A 16,503-nucleotide genomic window follows, 5' to 3' on the forward strand; every position below is an offset into this window, starting at 1 on the left:
TCATAGATTCCCACATCCACTTATTTGCTCTTTACATCTGGCTATAAAATCATGAAGGCAGGCATTATTACTGCTACTTTATGATAACGTGGGGCTCAGCTATAAAGGGACTTGCCCCCAGTCAACGTGTTTAGAATGGGATGGGGCAGCCTTTTACACATCCCCCTCCTCCTATTTTCCCCTCTATCCTCCACTGTTGCTCTTTACTCTGTGGGTTGTGGTGACACATTTAAAAAAAAAATTTTTTTTTTAGAGTTTATTTATTGTTGAGAGAGAGAGAGAGACCGAGAGAAGGAGAGAGTGGGGGAGGGAGAGCAGAGAGAGAGCAGAGAGAGGGAGACACAGAATCTGAAGCAGACTCCAGGCTCTGAGCGGTCAGCACAGAGCCCGCCGCGGGGCTCGAACTCACGGACCGCGAGATCATGACCTGAGCCGAAGTTGGACACTTAACCGACTGAGCCACCCAGGCTCCCCAAACCCTTTCATTTTAGATGCAGACTTTTTCTTTCTTTTTTGTATATGATACCATCTCACTAAACAAAATCAGGGGGGAAATGTTTTTCCAGAAATATGCACTTCAAGATGACTAAAATTCTTGGTGTATGTCTCAGCTGCTGTGCTTCTTTGCTACTGTGATGACCAGGAGGCCGCGTGGACCACGGAGGACCAGGACTGATGGCACTGGGAGGGGGGTTTCCCTGGCATCCCACTGGGCCTCCTGCTGTTCGAACCCTAGTGTGAGAGCTGCAGTCATGGCCTCATGGTGATCTGAGTCTAAGCAAGGTGTTTGCATGAGCATGTGCTATTTGCATAATACACCATAGTGACCCCTTCTGTTCATTGATTCATAGTGGTGTACTCTTCGCAGCTTGGTTAACCAATAAATGTATCCGGGGCCACCACAGACCACTGAGATGAGGCATATGCGCACCCCAGCTCTGATGGGATGCTCCTTTACTTTCTGTTCTGGCTCAGGCTTTATTTCCCACCCTAACACACATTTCCAAGTCCTCCCAGCATAAACCACTGTCATTCTCCAAGTGGAAGACACATATGGTAAAAGAGGAGGTCCCGAGGAGCAGATTCTGGCTATGGTGGCCTTTCTACTACACAAAGCCACCCCTGCCCCCTATCCCAACTGTCTTCCAACTCATCCAACCACACAGGAGCCGAACAGAGAGTCTTATGGAACCAACACACTTGCATTGGTGGAAATCCTTTCTCCACACACTCCAGAGAGCCAGATTCTGAGACATGCTAAGGGGTTTGTGGGGAGGAATTTGTGGATCCCAGGGGACAACGATGCCCTATCAACCTACTTTGGGGAACTGCGGCTTTGCACATTGACCATCGCAGAGCATAGAACTGTGTAATGTAGTTTCCCACTGAGACATGTCTTCTGACAAAATTTCTGATTCCTTTGACCCCCAAAAAGGGAGGGATTCTCCCTTCCACAGATCATAAAGGAATACACAGAGACTATTCTTTAATAAACAGTTAAGCCTGTCCTATGAATACCTTGATGTCACTGATAGTGATTAAGAAAAAAACATGTTTGTTTTAGCAAACTCAACTATGCTTCCAAAACATCACTGGGAAAGATCAATTTGGTTAAGGTCACACGAAGGCACAATGCAAGCCAATAACATCACATGGGCCTAATACACCCTACCTGTTTGCCAGGCTGTTTTAATGAGAACTTAAGGCTTATTAGGAAAATCACAACAAGTAATCTAATAATGTCACTCCCATTTAACTAATAATTTCATTCCCTGAGAGTTAGCTGTCTAGGAGGCATAACAACAGAAAGGTCATTGAACAGACTCTGGTTTCAGGTTCCAAACCTAAATTTAAAATCATGGAAACAATAGTTCTCAACTGGGCATGATGATTATACCCTCCAGGGGACATATAGCAATATTCCAAGTTGGTGGGGATGCTATTGGCATCACTGGGCAGAGGCCAGGGATGCCGCTAAACTTCCTATACAGGATGGAAACCCTGCTGTGAATAGTTACCTCTCTCTTCTTCCTGGTAGCTGATGGCACATCTCTGAGACACAGACTTTCCTGTCCTCACAATTTCCCTCCTCACTTTCTCATGGGTTTTCTCTTTCACATAAAGAGCCTGTTTAATCACAGGCACACTCACCTTTCCCTGCTGGTCCGTTTTGATCTCCCAGCCCCGGGGCAATTCCAGCCGCGTGTCTGCAAACATGTTGATGAAATTCACCAAGTCACGGTTGTGCTGGTAGCGTTCGAAATTGCGAGCGTCCCGCCGGACTTTCAGAATCATGTGCTTTAAGCAGGTGCTACTGGTGAAGACTCGGTAGGCACCCTGAGAGGGGGTCAGGGACGATTTGGGTAGGGTGTGGGAGGGGGTGGGCAAGAAAAACACAGACCAAGTACACTTTGAGTGCCACGCAGTGTAACCCGATAGCTAACACAGTGATTTATTGTGAGCCTTGAGGGGGAAACCTCAGAGGTGGAGATCTTGCCCCCAAATTAAATGTGCACCGTAAACACACATGGGCCTGTTGGCAATCTCTACCCAAAGCTCCTCTGCAACCTTGGACACTGTCGACCTCCGGGTGCATCTCAAAAGCTCCCCTGCCCCTCGTCCCTCCTCTGTCAGTCAGCACTGGACTGGGCTCTCTTGAGTCTCCCTCCACCATTGGGACCATTGCTCCTCTCTCCACCCTTCCTTCCTAGTCTGCACAGGTCTGCCCTCCCTCCTCTTATAGGTCTGTAACAAGGAGCATTAACTTAAGGTCCCTGGGGATTTAAGGCTGGCCCTTTGTGTGTGGACGAGTTGGAGATGAGAAGACAGGAAGAAAGTTTCAGGAGTTTGCAATTGTGCCAAATTGTGGGAAATAAGCTTAGGAATTCCCTGACCCTGCACTGATGGGTTAACAAGGCATAAAGAATTACAAAGCCATAGGATGCTCACACCCAAGTTTGGGTAAACAAGATTAGGTAAATAGGTATAGAGAGGGGCCGGGCAAAGGCCCCAGTATAGAGAGGGTGGGGCAAAGGCCCCAATACAAAGGTATATGAGGTAAATAAGATTAGGTATTGAGGGTGGTTACACCCCCCAATTTAGTACTATGGCAGAAAGCTGCTTTCACAGGAAGGAAGGACCAGATTAGGTAAACAGGTAAATAGGGCTATAGACCTCTGCTGGATGAAGTTGCTCAAAGCAGAGCTAATTAGCAAAATAAAGGTACCTTGTTGACCCTGAGGTAGCATGCTGTAGCTTTCTTATCCCCTAGGGAGCTAAAATAAACAGACACGGCACCTCATGTCTTCCGTTAACAACCATCTGCCCAGCACCAGGATTTTGTTTTATATTAACCCAAACCTCTAACACTGGATATCTTCAAAGCCCCCTTTCCCTCACACTCATGAGTTAATGTTCACAGATTTACTGTCTTTTAGTGCACGTCCATGACCATGTTTGTAAGACTTCTGATCCTAATAAAAACAGAGCAAGGACCCTTAATCAGGGCTCTTGTCTCCTCCTGGACATTAGCCATCTCTCGCATTTTAATCCTGTATCCTGTTTCCTTGCTGGACAAGAAAGAACTTTAGGACCAGAGTCTACGACACCAAATGGTGCACAGGGCTGGTGTGCATGTGGTGAAAGCAAACACTGCTTGCTGCCCCGGTGCTCCAGGGCATCAATATCCAGCATCTGTGTCCCCCTTCGTGACTCATCCCTGTACTAGTGGGCAGATGCTCTGGGTCTAACAATGGATGTCCCAGTAGCTTCTCAAATATAACCTGCTAAAAACTGGTCTCCTCCCCAGCCATAGCCTCTGTCACCTAATCAAACAATTGCACCTGCTAATGGAGACACCCCCTAACTCAGGTGCCCAAAGTGGAAAGGACTCAGACTTTCTCCAGTCCTCACTCCCACCACTCCTCCATCACAATTGTCCCCCTTTCCATTCTCCTGGCCCCTTTCTTAGGGCGGGCCTCCATCATCTCTCACTTATGAGCCTGGATCAGCCTCTAGCCTCACAGCTTCTTCATCTTTCCTGCACTTCTGCTCGAGAAGATGTTGAATCAAACGTTGGACCATGTGACACAAATGCCTAAGACTGCTGTTGGTTCCTTCCCAAGTAGAGCCAGGCTCCTTTTCATGATTTACCCTGCGTTTTGCTACTCATTCTCCAGCCCCTCTTCCCAGCTTTGTGGGTCACCACATCCCACCTTCACAGACCCAACCCCCGGCTGGGTTGGGTCACAGCTGTGTCCTCTCTCCCTCTCTCTGGAGCTTCTCCCCACCAACTTTCAACCTTTATGACTCAATTCAGCAGTTGCCTCATCAGGGATGGCTCCCCTGTGTTATATCTCCTGTGTTCTCAGAGCATTTCATTCCTCCCTGAGGTCAGGCCCTGTCCTGACTCATCACGCTGGTCTTTGTACATGTCTGTTGCTGCAGAAACTGGGCAGCTTGTACCGTTCAGGTGTCACACTGTCTCTGTAATGCCAGCACCTAGGTCTGTGTCTGTCCACAGAAAATGTTTGTCAAATGAAAGGATTAATGAATATAGTGATAGCATGTCATTGCTTTCCTGAAAATACAAAAAAAAAAAAAGAAAAAGAAAAAAGAAAAGAAAAACTATATGTAAAACTCACATCAAATATAACTTAAGCATGATACTTAAACAACTAGTTTTATTAAAAGAAAAACTAGATATTTATCTAGGAGAAATTTCAAAATCTATTTCAAAATTTCTTTAATGAAAGTGATTTTATAATATAATCCAGGCTGAAGGGAATCTGTCAACTTCAGAATCTTGTTCCTTTAAAATTTTAACAGTAAGAGAAACATGCATTTACTTCTGAACCACTTTCACTGACATTAATACATTTGAGCCTAACAAAATTGAAGAAGCAACAGCATGGCCAATCCAGCTTTTCTCCTTTTTGGGAGACTCACCGAGAATAAAAACAGTGGGCTGAGTTGTTTTTGTTTGTTTGTTTGTTTTTTCAATCTTGCCAGGGTTAAAATGCTACCCTCTTTAATCTATCAAACAACTTTGCAAAAGAGTGTTTTGGGTTTGATGGGAGCCAGGTGGGCTCTTTCTGCGTTCTGGAGCACTTACATAATTGGCGTGTAGTACAGTGAAAAACTCGGGATTGGTAATGAACTTCACTGCTGGGGACTGCAGCAACAAGGTGATTTTTTGTGAGTTCACTGGAGAAAGTGACCCTTCTCTCCTCAGATCTGGAAAAAAAGTGAAGCAAAGCAAAGGATGCATCAGAAAAGGCATTTCAAATACAGTGCTTCTCTCTACAACAGCAGCACACAAGCCTTCACCCAGACAGCTGGAACAGACTGTTGTTCTGAATGGTGATCTGATCAGGTGTCACAGTGATAGGAGCAGGTGTCGTATCACTTTGTGTGTGCCAGTTAAGAGTCATTGCTTCCTAAGAGACCTTCTGCATAACTTCAGTTAGGCTCAGGTCCTTGAACATCTTGTCCCTTTTATTACAATGACTTTACTTCTTATTCTCTTTATGAGTTGCTAACCATAGCTTGGCTGTTTGCAGGAAGGAGCACAACTCTTGCCCTCCCTGCATCCACACCCACCTGTACAAGACTGCAGCTTCTCCCCTTGGGGAACTGGGCTAGCCTTGTGCCTCTCCCCTTGGTGAATTGAGCCAACCTTGTACCTTGCATTAAGAAACAGGATTTGGCAGAAGTTCTGAGCCAGGGTTTCAAGAAGTCTGTGTGTCCCCACTCTCTCTGAGAACCCTGCACCTCTGTGAGGACAAGCTTGGCCTAGCCTGGTGCAAGATGAGACACTACGGGGAATAGGGACAAGCCGGCCCAACTGAGGTCCTCTCAGGCTGGCCAGCCAGTGGCTGGTTTGATAGCTGACCCAGGATGCATGTGTGAGCCCCGCGGAGCTCAGCGCCAATGGCTCACCTGTGGGAAAGATGCAGGACATGGAGTTTAAGGTACTACGCTTTGGGATAGTTTGTGACACAGCAAATGCCAAGGGATCTAATACCAAACTCAGAAAGAAATTTTCTGTTTATTGTTTTCCTAATGTTTTTCATTACTCAACCACTTTACCTCATCTCTCCCAGAGGTCGAAGAAATTAATAACAGAAAAACCTAAGCCAGTAAGTTTAGCTACCATATCTGGTAAAATGAATAGAATGGATGCAGTTACAACTGTTGGTGGGACTGTGTACACACATGAAAATGTCCACTAATCTGCATCACTGTAGGCAGCTGCGAGCTGGCAGAACGGGAGGCACATTCCTGCTTGCTCACTGCTTCCAGTGTGCTGTCATTTAACCCAATTTAAGAGAGAGGGGGTTATTAGGATGTCACGGTGATAAGCTTACGTCATCACAGGTATAAAAAGCTGAAGGCAGTCTCCTATGCCTTTCGAATATTCTTGTCTGAGCTCCACTCAGGCAGATTCAGAGACATGAAAAGCAGACCCCTGGCAGATGCCTCGCCTACAGTATTAGGTAAAGAGACTCCGGGGTGGAGTGCATCAGGTAAACTCTCCGGAAAACCTCTTTACTCCAGGTTGCTCCCTCAGGGGGAATTGTATTTTATTCTAAATGCAAACAAATAATTATTCCCAGTGTTGTCATGTGGCTTCTTTGAAGTAGACTGTGAAATTTCATTGCATGTTTTATCTATAAGTGGAAAATCCTTAGGACACCAACAGATAAATTTACTTAACAAGAAATGATTAGGCCACTGAACAAATTGTCTTGATGCACAAGTATGAGTTCTCTTACTGTGAATGCACTTCTCCTTGATGTTCCTGGTAGGAAACTCCTGTCTGTTTCTCCCTGCTGGCACCAAGCCTCTTTTCCCTCCACCCTGACCTCCCCAATTCCATTCCCAAGGCCCACTGCGAGGCACCATCCCACAAGGCAGGGCAGGGGCTCACACTCTCTGTCACACTGCCGCTGAATGCCATCCCAGGAGTCTCGGTCCCCCTCCTCCCATACCTAAGCTTGATTGAGAAGAGTCAGCCTCTGAGTCGCTCCCACCGCCTCCACTGCCTCCTGTTGGGACCTGCTCACAACTTTGGCCTCCAGAATCTTCTTCTGGTCTCTCTGTTGCAATGGTTCGCTGAATATTTTGATACCTTTGCATCAGAAAATGGAAAGACAGGAATTAACTTTTGCTTATTGGCTTGTTGGGGGCTGATGTTCTGAATCAGATAACTGGAGAAATCTGTGAAGAATTGTCTTGGATGTCAGGAAACAAATGCTTAAAATTCCCATAAGATACCAAAACAATTAACAAGACAACTATATCTGGATGGCCACACTTCTTTTTGTTTTGTAAACTGTGATGAGTTTCAAGTATAGTGACATTTTACACATCAACACAAATAATAACTAGTCACAAAAACAGCCTCTGCCCTGCATTAAACAAAACCAGGCTAAGTCCAAAATAATTGTATGGGAAGTAATTTAAATGTTATAACTAAGATATCACATTACCTTTCTGTTATTGTGACAAGTCTACAAGCCAGAATAACAGTCCTGCTCACTTACTTTTCTCCAACAGGTAACTGATACCACGGGCAGGGATTGTGGAAATATTAAATGTTAGACACATGCTGGCTGACAAATGAATGTTTTCTGCTGATTTGAAGGCTCATTTTATTTTTCTTCCCCAGTTGGGGATTCAGTCAGTTGGCAGTTGGCCAGGTACTTACTAAATATTTACTAACTCTTCCAATATGCCCAGGCTGTATCCTGGACTTTTAGATCAAAGTCAGGATGAGAATAGGATATCACCCTCTGAACATACACAGTCAAGACAGGACAAGGAGGGGGATAGAATATAAGCCATGACTCCAGCAACGTGAATTAACTGTCCTGATGTGTAAGACATAGATGCGGAAACACCTAGCTGCATGTATATATATATGTGTGTGTGTGTGTGTGTATACACACACACACACACACACACACACACACGCGTGTGTGTGTATACATATATATGTGTATGTGTGTGTATATATATGTATATATACACACACACACATATATATGTATACACACACACACACACACACACACATATATATATATACACACACACACATATATATTTTAATGTTTATATATTTATTTTGAGAGAGAGAGAAAGAGAAAATCCCAAGCAGGCTCTGGGCTGACAGTGCAGACCCTGATGCAGGACTCGATCCCACAAAGTGGGAGATCATGACCTGAGTCTAAATCAAGAGTTGGACACTTAACTGACAAAGCTACCCAGGCACCCCACCCAAGCTGTATATATTTTGAAGTCAGTGTGAACCTTTTGGGAAGCTTGTAGGGAAAGAACGTGGACTACCATGCACAGAAGGGTTCATCTGGGGGACTCTCAGATGTGTAGGGGTGGCATCAGGGTGTGTGGTTCCCGGGCGGAACTAAGGCATTGGGGGTGGGGGGGGGAGGTGGGGAATGCTGACAGGATGCCCTGGCCACAGTTTGAATGTGATTCTCTAGGCACAGAGTTGCCAACTTGACCTGTGTCTGAATCACCTGCAGCTTTGTTAAAGCACAGATTGCTGCCCCCCCCCTCCCAGAATTTCTCGGATCCAGAAGGTCTGGGGAGGGAGGAGGCAAGAGTTTGCATTTCTAACTCATGCCCAGGTGATGCTGATGCTATTGGTCCAGGGACCAACTTTGAGAACCACTGATGTAGGGGCTGGCTAGCTGCTGAAAAAGAGAGAGAAGCTGAGCTATGCACTGAGGATGATGATGCCATCTGGGTGGGGAATCCATTGGAGGAGGAGAGTGTGAATTAGGGAAAGCAGCTGGGAACCAGCCACAGCAGCAGTCTAGGCTGGAGGTGCTAAAGGCTTGGACCCGGGCAAGGATGGTGGGTCATGGTGGCTCTGCAGGCATGCTGCTGGTGGGGGGGGGGCACCCACACACTGCAGGGATACTAAGATCTCCTACCTCTGCCCCCAAAATCCTCAGAGAAATTTCCTAAACCTCCCTGCCCCTGATAGCCTGCTCTGTGTAATTCACACTGTATTTTGTAGGCAGATGTCCAGCTGTGTTGTTCCCCTGCTCTCCTTCCTCCATGCCGGGTAGCCCCCTTTTCCTCCCCATATAACCTCTATTTTGCCTAATGTCTCAGCCTGCTGAGGCACACGACCAGGATTCAGCTTCCCTTTTCCTCAAGGCACAGCAGGAACGGGAGAAAAAGCCAAATTCAAGAGAAATTTAGCCATAGAATTTGTGTGATTTTACAAGTAGACTCAACAGGACTTGGGGCCTGCCTGGATGTGGAGGTTGAAGACAGAGGACACAGTTGTGAAGGCAGGTGAAGGAGTCAACACTTGAGGAGGACAGGCAGGTGGGGAGGGAAAATTTGGTGTGGATTTGGATATTTGACTTGGAGGTCGTTAAGATCATACAAGTGACAACAGCCAAGGGAACGTTGGTTGCTATATGAGTCTTGTGCCCAGGAAAGAGATATGAGGGCAGAGGAAGAGGCATGAAGAGGAGGAGAGCGAGAATCTGGGGAGCAGTGAATAACCAGGTCTCCAAATGCAGTCTAACATGGGGTGAGGGGGACGTACCATTATAGACAAGGTCTGTTGTGGCAGGGCTTCTGAAGACCAGTGACCTCTTTCCCTGACCTTAAAAAAGAATTTTTTTCTCAAGTGTGGTCTCTAGACCGAACACTTGGGAGAGAATCAGCTGAATAACTGTTATAATCGCAGATATTGAAATAAAATTGAAATCTGCATTTCTAAGAAGTTCTTCGGGTAGCATTACCTACATCTACATTTAAGAATCACTGTTGTTTCTTTACATTGTATTTTATCTAGAGAGGCTCAGCCACTCACTCCTGACACCTGTCAGAAGACACCTTCACCTGTAGCAATTACTGTGAGGCATTCCTGAGAAGGCCTCTAATAAGAAAACATGGAGGGGGCAGGAATGAGCAAAGAATTATACAGAGAAATACCCATGTTTATTTACCCCCTTGTGGGGAAGGTCAGGAAGGATGGCTGTCTGAGGTGTTCTCTTTGTTGGAACTCAGGGAGTGCCCCATGGTGGGAGTAAGTGTGCAACTTTGACCAGGGGAAGAATGGGGCCCGCCAAAGATCAAGGGAGCTGCTGTCGGGAGGATCCCCTAAATGACTCATGGCAGGTTGCATTTTCCAAAAATGGTTCAACAATATTTTTAGTCCCACATGCTCTTCTAGAACCTTCTAGACTCATCTCTTAAGAGGTAGAATCAATGTCCCCTCCCTTTGAGTCTGGGAAGATTGTGTGGCGACCTTGACTAACTGACAATAATGTAAGTGACAGTTTGTAATGGAATGCTGTAGCCATGCTGTGAGGAAACCCAGGCTACACGGAAGTCCACATGTAGGTATTCTGGCTGACAGTCACAGCTGAGGTCCCAGCCAACAGCCAGCATTAACCTCCAGATATATGGGTCACCAGCCGCAGCCCACTCTTACTGCAACCATAAGATACCCAGAGAGAAAATGGCTTCACTGAACCCGGTCAACCATGAGAACAATGACAAGTAACAATGATGATAATAATAATGATGGTAGCAATAAATTATCATTGTTTTACACCACCAGGTTTGGGTGGTTTGTTACTCGGCAGTAGATACTCAGAACAGAGCTTAGACAAACAAAGTTGTAGCCTCACATTTCCTTCCCAAAGAGCAGTGACCACAGAAGAGAATTTTAATGAATAAATATGATCTCATTTGATGATGAAGATGTCAGTAATTTCGCAACCTGCTGTGTCCTCAGTTGGACCTTGGTTGTCTTGTGCCTTACTGCCTCAAATTTCAGGTACCACCCTGATCTTTGCTGAAGTATAGGGGAAGTTTTGGGGAAGAAGGTCACTCAGCAGTTTGTGGAGGGATCACTCAGCAAGGGCAGGATGGCAGCCTTAGAGGCTTGCTCTGCTTTAAAGATGAGAGAGGGAGTCAGAAAGCAGGTTCTCTTACATTTCATCAAGAACCATCCTTCAGTGTCATCACTGACTTTTTTTTTTCAGCAAAAGGCCAAATTTTATACAAAGAGTTTATGGAAATTGGTAAGAAAGACAACTGGAATATCTAATTTATAAATGAACAGCCCTCCCCTCACAGGCACACACAAAACCAAACAAGGAAAAAACCTTCCAAAACCAAGCCAAAGCAAACAAAACCCAAACGAAGCCCAAGAACACACAACTCTCAAGGGAGGAGCTACACTTGGTAAAAGAAAAGCTTAAGGAAACAAAAGTTGACCCTCCCTGTAAGAAGTGAAACTAAAGAAGAACCAAAATACCAGGAGCACCTCTTAAGTCAACAAAAACATACCAACAGACAAGACCAAGTAAAGCTATTGTTGCTGGCATACTGAAACCACAGAAACACTTTAAAAAACATTTAGGCATTGATACCAAATACCAAAACCACAGTGATCCCCCTTGGCCTGCTCTTTTGGGACTATAACCCCCAGGAAACATTCTACATAAGACAATACTAATATTTAACAGGACCTTTAGCCTCATCCAAAATAGTGATAAAAAGCAGCCAGGAAAACATCCAATAAAATGGCAAATTAACTAAAGTACATCCATTCATTGGAATACTACACAACCATCTAAATGATACTCTTAAGGCTATGTAGCAATAGGAAAATGCTTATAGTGTGGCAAGTGAAATGTGAATATAAAACTATATTTTATCATCACAACTATGCAAGTTCTGTGCATGTACATGGAGATTAAAGAGAGGTAAGATTTTTTTCAAAGGTCAACCTTGGGGTGGAAGAGTTATGTATACAGCATTTTTTTTTTCCTATTTAAAAATTCCATTTCTCAATAATAGAAAAACTTCATCCAAATAACTAAAAAACCAACCTTAAGTATATTATTTAAAATGTGAATATATACTTCTATCTTCTGTTTGCTCAATAAATATCTGTGAAGGTAAATTTAATTATTTCAGGATATTCTGAAAGTGTAAGAATTAACTAGAGAAACTGTCTTACACTGAGTCCTGTTAAACTCTGGCACCATCCCAGGCACTGGCAGGGATACAGAGAAGAATAAGATGGAAGGTAAGGACTGTGCTCGAGGCAGGCACGATCAGTCATAAGGTTGTAGTAGAGGTGACTACGGGCTCTGTTTGGAGGGTTCTGGGAAGATTTCCGGGACCACACGATGTTCTCATTGAGCCTTTGCAGAATGGAGACGGATACCAGGTGGAAGGCAGACAGTGAGGGACGTCTGTGCAGTAGGAGCATGTGGCAAAGCTATAAAGGCTGGGAAGGGTGTGCTAAGTTTGGGGAATGGCCAAGTTTGAGTGTGGTCACCATAGGCTGCTTTGTGCACTCTGCATTTCTCAGTCTGTGCCTCCTTGCACGAACACACCTGACTTTCACAATCATGCTGTCAGGAGTCCAGGGAAACTCCTTTGATGGGGTCCAGGGCAGGCCACCTTAAAGTATGCCATTTTGGCATATTGATTATTTTGAATTAAAGTTACTTAAAAACCAGCCAGTGCAGAAGGACACTCTGACCCTCCTCTGTTCTCCTGAAAGCAGGAAATGAATTCGCCTTGTGAAGGGCACCCTTCCTGTACCCGGAGGCTGGAAGTCATCCTTATCATCAGGGATAGGGAATCAGGGTGGGGAAGACTGTGTAAACAAACCTTGTTACTCTTCACTAATTTATTACCCCAAGCCGAAACTTTTGTCTTGTCAATTCTTCACCCCCTGCCCCACCCCAAATGTTTCTTTCTCTAAAAGATATAAAAGCTGTCTGCTTTGGTCACTTCTTTGAGTCTCATATTTCTAGGAGCTCCCATCCATAAGAAATTAAGTTTGCTTTTCTCGTGTTAATCTTACGTCAAGAACCTAGAAGTTTCCTTCCTTAGGAAGTTTTCCTCCCCTACATCTTCTTGCAACACTGACAATATTTCCGTTTTGCTGTGAGACAGTGATGGCTGTAAACTCCTCCCGATAACCAACTGCAGGTTATCAAAAACTGACCCCCGTGACTGATCACATCCATGATGGGGAAAAGACTGGCAGTATACTTTCTGTGGCTGCTGTTATCATGCCAAATCACTAAAAAACCGTACTTGCTTGAAAGTGATAGCTTAAGATAAGTGCTGAAGAGCCTGAATACTTATCTCAAGGTCATCTGACCTTTCCTTCCCTAAGTAGGCTTTTTCACAAGAAATAAGTACTTTCTCAAATCTTTAAATTCCTTTTCTTTTTATCTGTCCAGATGGATGCAGCAAAACACAACTTCCTATTCCGCAAAGTCTGGGTGCCTCTCCCAGAGTGTTGGGCTCCATGGAGGGCACAGGAATTTACACATTAAAGCCTTCAGAACTTCTCTAGAGGCCTGATTCAGGATGGACTTGGACTAATTTTTATATTATAGAACAAGAACATGATGAACTTTCATGGATTTTTATGTCAGAGGTCAAGGTGCTTACTTTGCTTTGATTTATTATTTTCTTCTAGTGCTCAAACTGTACCTCTCATAGATACAGCCTGGTGATGCTCTCCCAATTTCAGCCTCTCTGTTCTGGCAAGACAGACCTAGAGACTATTTCTGCCTGTGGAATTTCAACCCAGGCTCTACGTAAAATGAGCTTGCTGTGTCCTCTACATTTTTATTTACAGGAGTTTGGTTGCAATCATCATGAAAGGACTCTCCCATGGAGTTTTGGTGCATTCATATCTAGTAAAACTGGGTTATCACAAGTTCCTCTTGTAATGTGTTTTCTTTCTGTGGGAATGACTGTAGAGAAATACACTGCCAATGAAAATTCTTCCTGATTCTCATTTTGACTTTAAACGCTCGGCTACTGATGGAGAAAAAGTGGAAAGTGAATGTCTTCCCAATGCTCAAGCAATTAAAGAATCCTGATGATTTTTACCAAATCATGCAGCTCTGTGTACAACAGTAACTAGAAGTTCAAATTTTTTGTCTCTGTGTATTTTTTCATAGGACTAAATTGTCCACTTTATTTTTCTGGCTGATACAGTTAATTTCCAAAGGAAATCTGCTATCAAGAGATGTGTCCCTCAAGCCCATGGGGTTCCTTATTCTTTATAATTCCTCCCAACCATTCCTTTATTTCGTACTAATGAGATGGCATGTAGAGACAGGTGAAGTCTGCATTCCTGGCTACTAAAAGTATCCCAAAGCTGCAGTCTTGGCCTGAAGCAAGAGGTCATACGATGCTCATGCTAGCTTACAGCATGAGAGAAATGTTATGTTGGGTCTCATTTACAGGTTAAAAACAAAATGGCATCTTTACAAGTTAAGTAAGGGTCTAGCTTTTAGACAAAACAATTCTCAAAAACTTTTTTTAAATATTTCTTTTTCTAAGATGAAAGCTTTTTAGGAATTACTATTTCTGAGTATATAGCAATTAGGAGACCAGGGCAAACATGAATACAGTGATTTATAACAGGGTTTTTTTTTGTCTCCAGGCAGCTTTTAATATTCTATGGAGCCATCCTTGGCATGTTTTCAGCTGTTTGAGTTCTGGACCCTTTTGAGAGTCTCATATGGACCAGTCGGACAGAAAAACGTGCATCCATATATAATTTTGCATACAATTTCTGGAGGGTTCATGGAATAGGGGCACTCTCAGAAAATACTGGGCAGGGGGCAGGCATTCTGGGGGCTGTTGGTTTAAGAACACCTCGTTTCAAGCATGTGCCATCAAGAAGTTCAGAGGATTGTCTATGCTTAAATGACATTCAGACTTTAGCTTGGCTCCTGCCACCAAATTCTGAGTCTAGCTTCCCAAGTACCTACTGTAAATGGTTTTCTTAAGATACATAATTACTTCCCAGTCTCCTCATACAATCTGAGCAGAAAAGTGTAAGAGGGGGCTTCTCTGGCTGCCACTCTCCTTTCCCAGTGCTTCACAGGGGCTCACTGCATGCTGATCACCAACCGCCTGTTGAGTTGCTCCATCTGCTGGATGGACCCCGATCTCCGCATCCCGTCGGGGGTGGCTGCTGCTGTCGGCCGCTGCCAGGTGGTCGTGCGGTTCACGTGGTCCACATAAAAGACCCGCCCGTGGCTGTCAATGCGAGCTTCCCAGTCTAGTGTGTAATAAAAAGGCAAAAATAAAAATCAAGGACAAACTATTGATTCATGTGAAACAGATACCACTTCCGGGTCTTCTGTGGGTAGAACTCCCTATTGGTTACTACTGGCTGAAGGCCAGACACTGCTCACAGCACCTGCCCTGACTTCTGAGGTACTGGTACTGAATTGGCATTCCAAAAGAGAGCCTACTGGACTCAGCCTCTCTGCTGGGCCATTTTAAACAGTAACTGTTTCCTCAAATATGACCTGTGTTAAAAAGTCTAACATTTTCTAAAGAGAAAGGCTGATATTTACTTTATTTCTTCCTTTAACAATTTCCATCATGTAAATCTTGTTGGCTACTCAACTTACAGCTGGAAGACTGGAAGCATCCTGCACTGAGAGTGCACAGTCTGATGCTGGAGAATTCTTTTTTTGCTAAATCTGAGGGACAGCAACTAGTGGGTGAGGGAATGATGGCCCTCATGTTCAAACCACCTTTAACTACAGTTCTAAGATACTGTACCTGAAACTTCAGAGGACCTCTATCCAATACTTAGCAACCTTGATTGATTGCCATTCCTCTTGAGAGGAAGAATGGACGGATTTGATCCCTTCAAACCATCCTTTTGACAAGTTGTAGGTTCACAGTGTATATTCAACCCACCTGTGGCTGCCAAATATCTCTTGACAAAACAAAACAAAACAAAACAAAACCAATAACGACTATTAACACACATCAAGCGCTTAAATACCTCTTTGTTGATAAATAACCATGGCAAACAGCAGAGGGAGCCCAAGACTAAGATAAATTCCTTTACTTCTCAGATTTCAAAACCAACAGACTAAAAGGTAGAAGCATGGATGATACACTACATAATACATATGGGGGTGTGTGGGGGTGGGTGGAAAAGTCCTTGAAACTGGGAGAGCTGGAAATAATACATACATATCTGAGCTTCACACACAAGAGCAATGTCTGCTGTACAGCAATGGGCAAAGCTTTTGGAGTCCACATGTGAAAACGTGCTGGAAATAACAGCTTCATGATAAAGTTATGCTGAAAAATGCATTTGATTAAAGAAGAAAAAGCAAAAATGGCTGCAAATGGAGGGAAACTATTCAGCTTTTTGAGTGAAAAAAGCAATAGCTTTTGGGAGTAGGTCAGATATTAACAATTCTATTGAAAAATGATTATTCAGGTAATGACATAGCAACTCTCAATTTTCTTAAGGAAAAAAAATCAATGTATTTGGTTTAATTTTGGTATTACATGTGCATGGTACATCTGTTTGTGAAGATTGTGGCTTATTTCTGACATTTACCTGAGGAATTGTCAAATAATGCCCAATGAAAACCAAAATACCAGAAAACACCAAATTTACCTTATCTAAGACAAACTGAA

The 16,503-nt window shown here is 44.0% G+C and overlaps 1 protein-coding gene across 4 annotated transcripts in view; it reads right to left on the minus strand.

Annotated features, from left to right (window-relative positions):
• Positions 1–16,503, minus strand: part of HECW1 (HECT, C2 and WW domain containing E3 ubiquitin protein ligase 1) — a 429,025-nt gene that overhangs the window by 83,117 nt on the left and 329,405 nt on the right. For all 4 annotated transcript variants that reach the window (XM_043588504.1, XM_043588501.1, XM_043588502.1 and 1 more), the window contains 4 exons: positions 14,962–15,112; positions 6,993–7,132; positions 5,114–5,235; positions 2,152–2,337 (listed from right to left, as the gene is read on the minus strand). In XM_043588504.1, the coding sequence (XP_043444439.1) occupies positions 2,152–2,337; positions 5,114–5,235; positions 6,993–7,132; positions 14,962–15,112 (599 nt within the window). The remainder of the gene's footprint in view (positions 1–2,151; positions 2,338–5,113; positions 5,236–6,992; positions 7,133–14,961; positions 15,113–16,503) is intronic.

The sequence above is a fragment of the Prionailurus bengalensis genome, chromosome A2 (genome assembly GCF_016509475.1).
Source record: "Prionailurus bengalensis isolate Pbe53 chromosome A2, Fcat_Pben_1.1_paternal_pri, whole genome shotgun sequence".
NCBI lineage: Eukaryota > Metazoa > Chordata > Mammalia > Carnivora > Felidae > Prionailurus > Prionailurus bengalensis.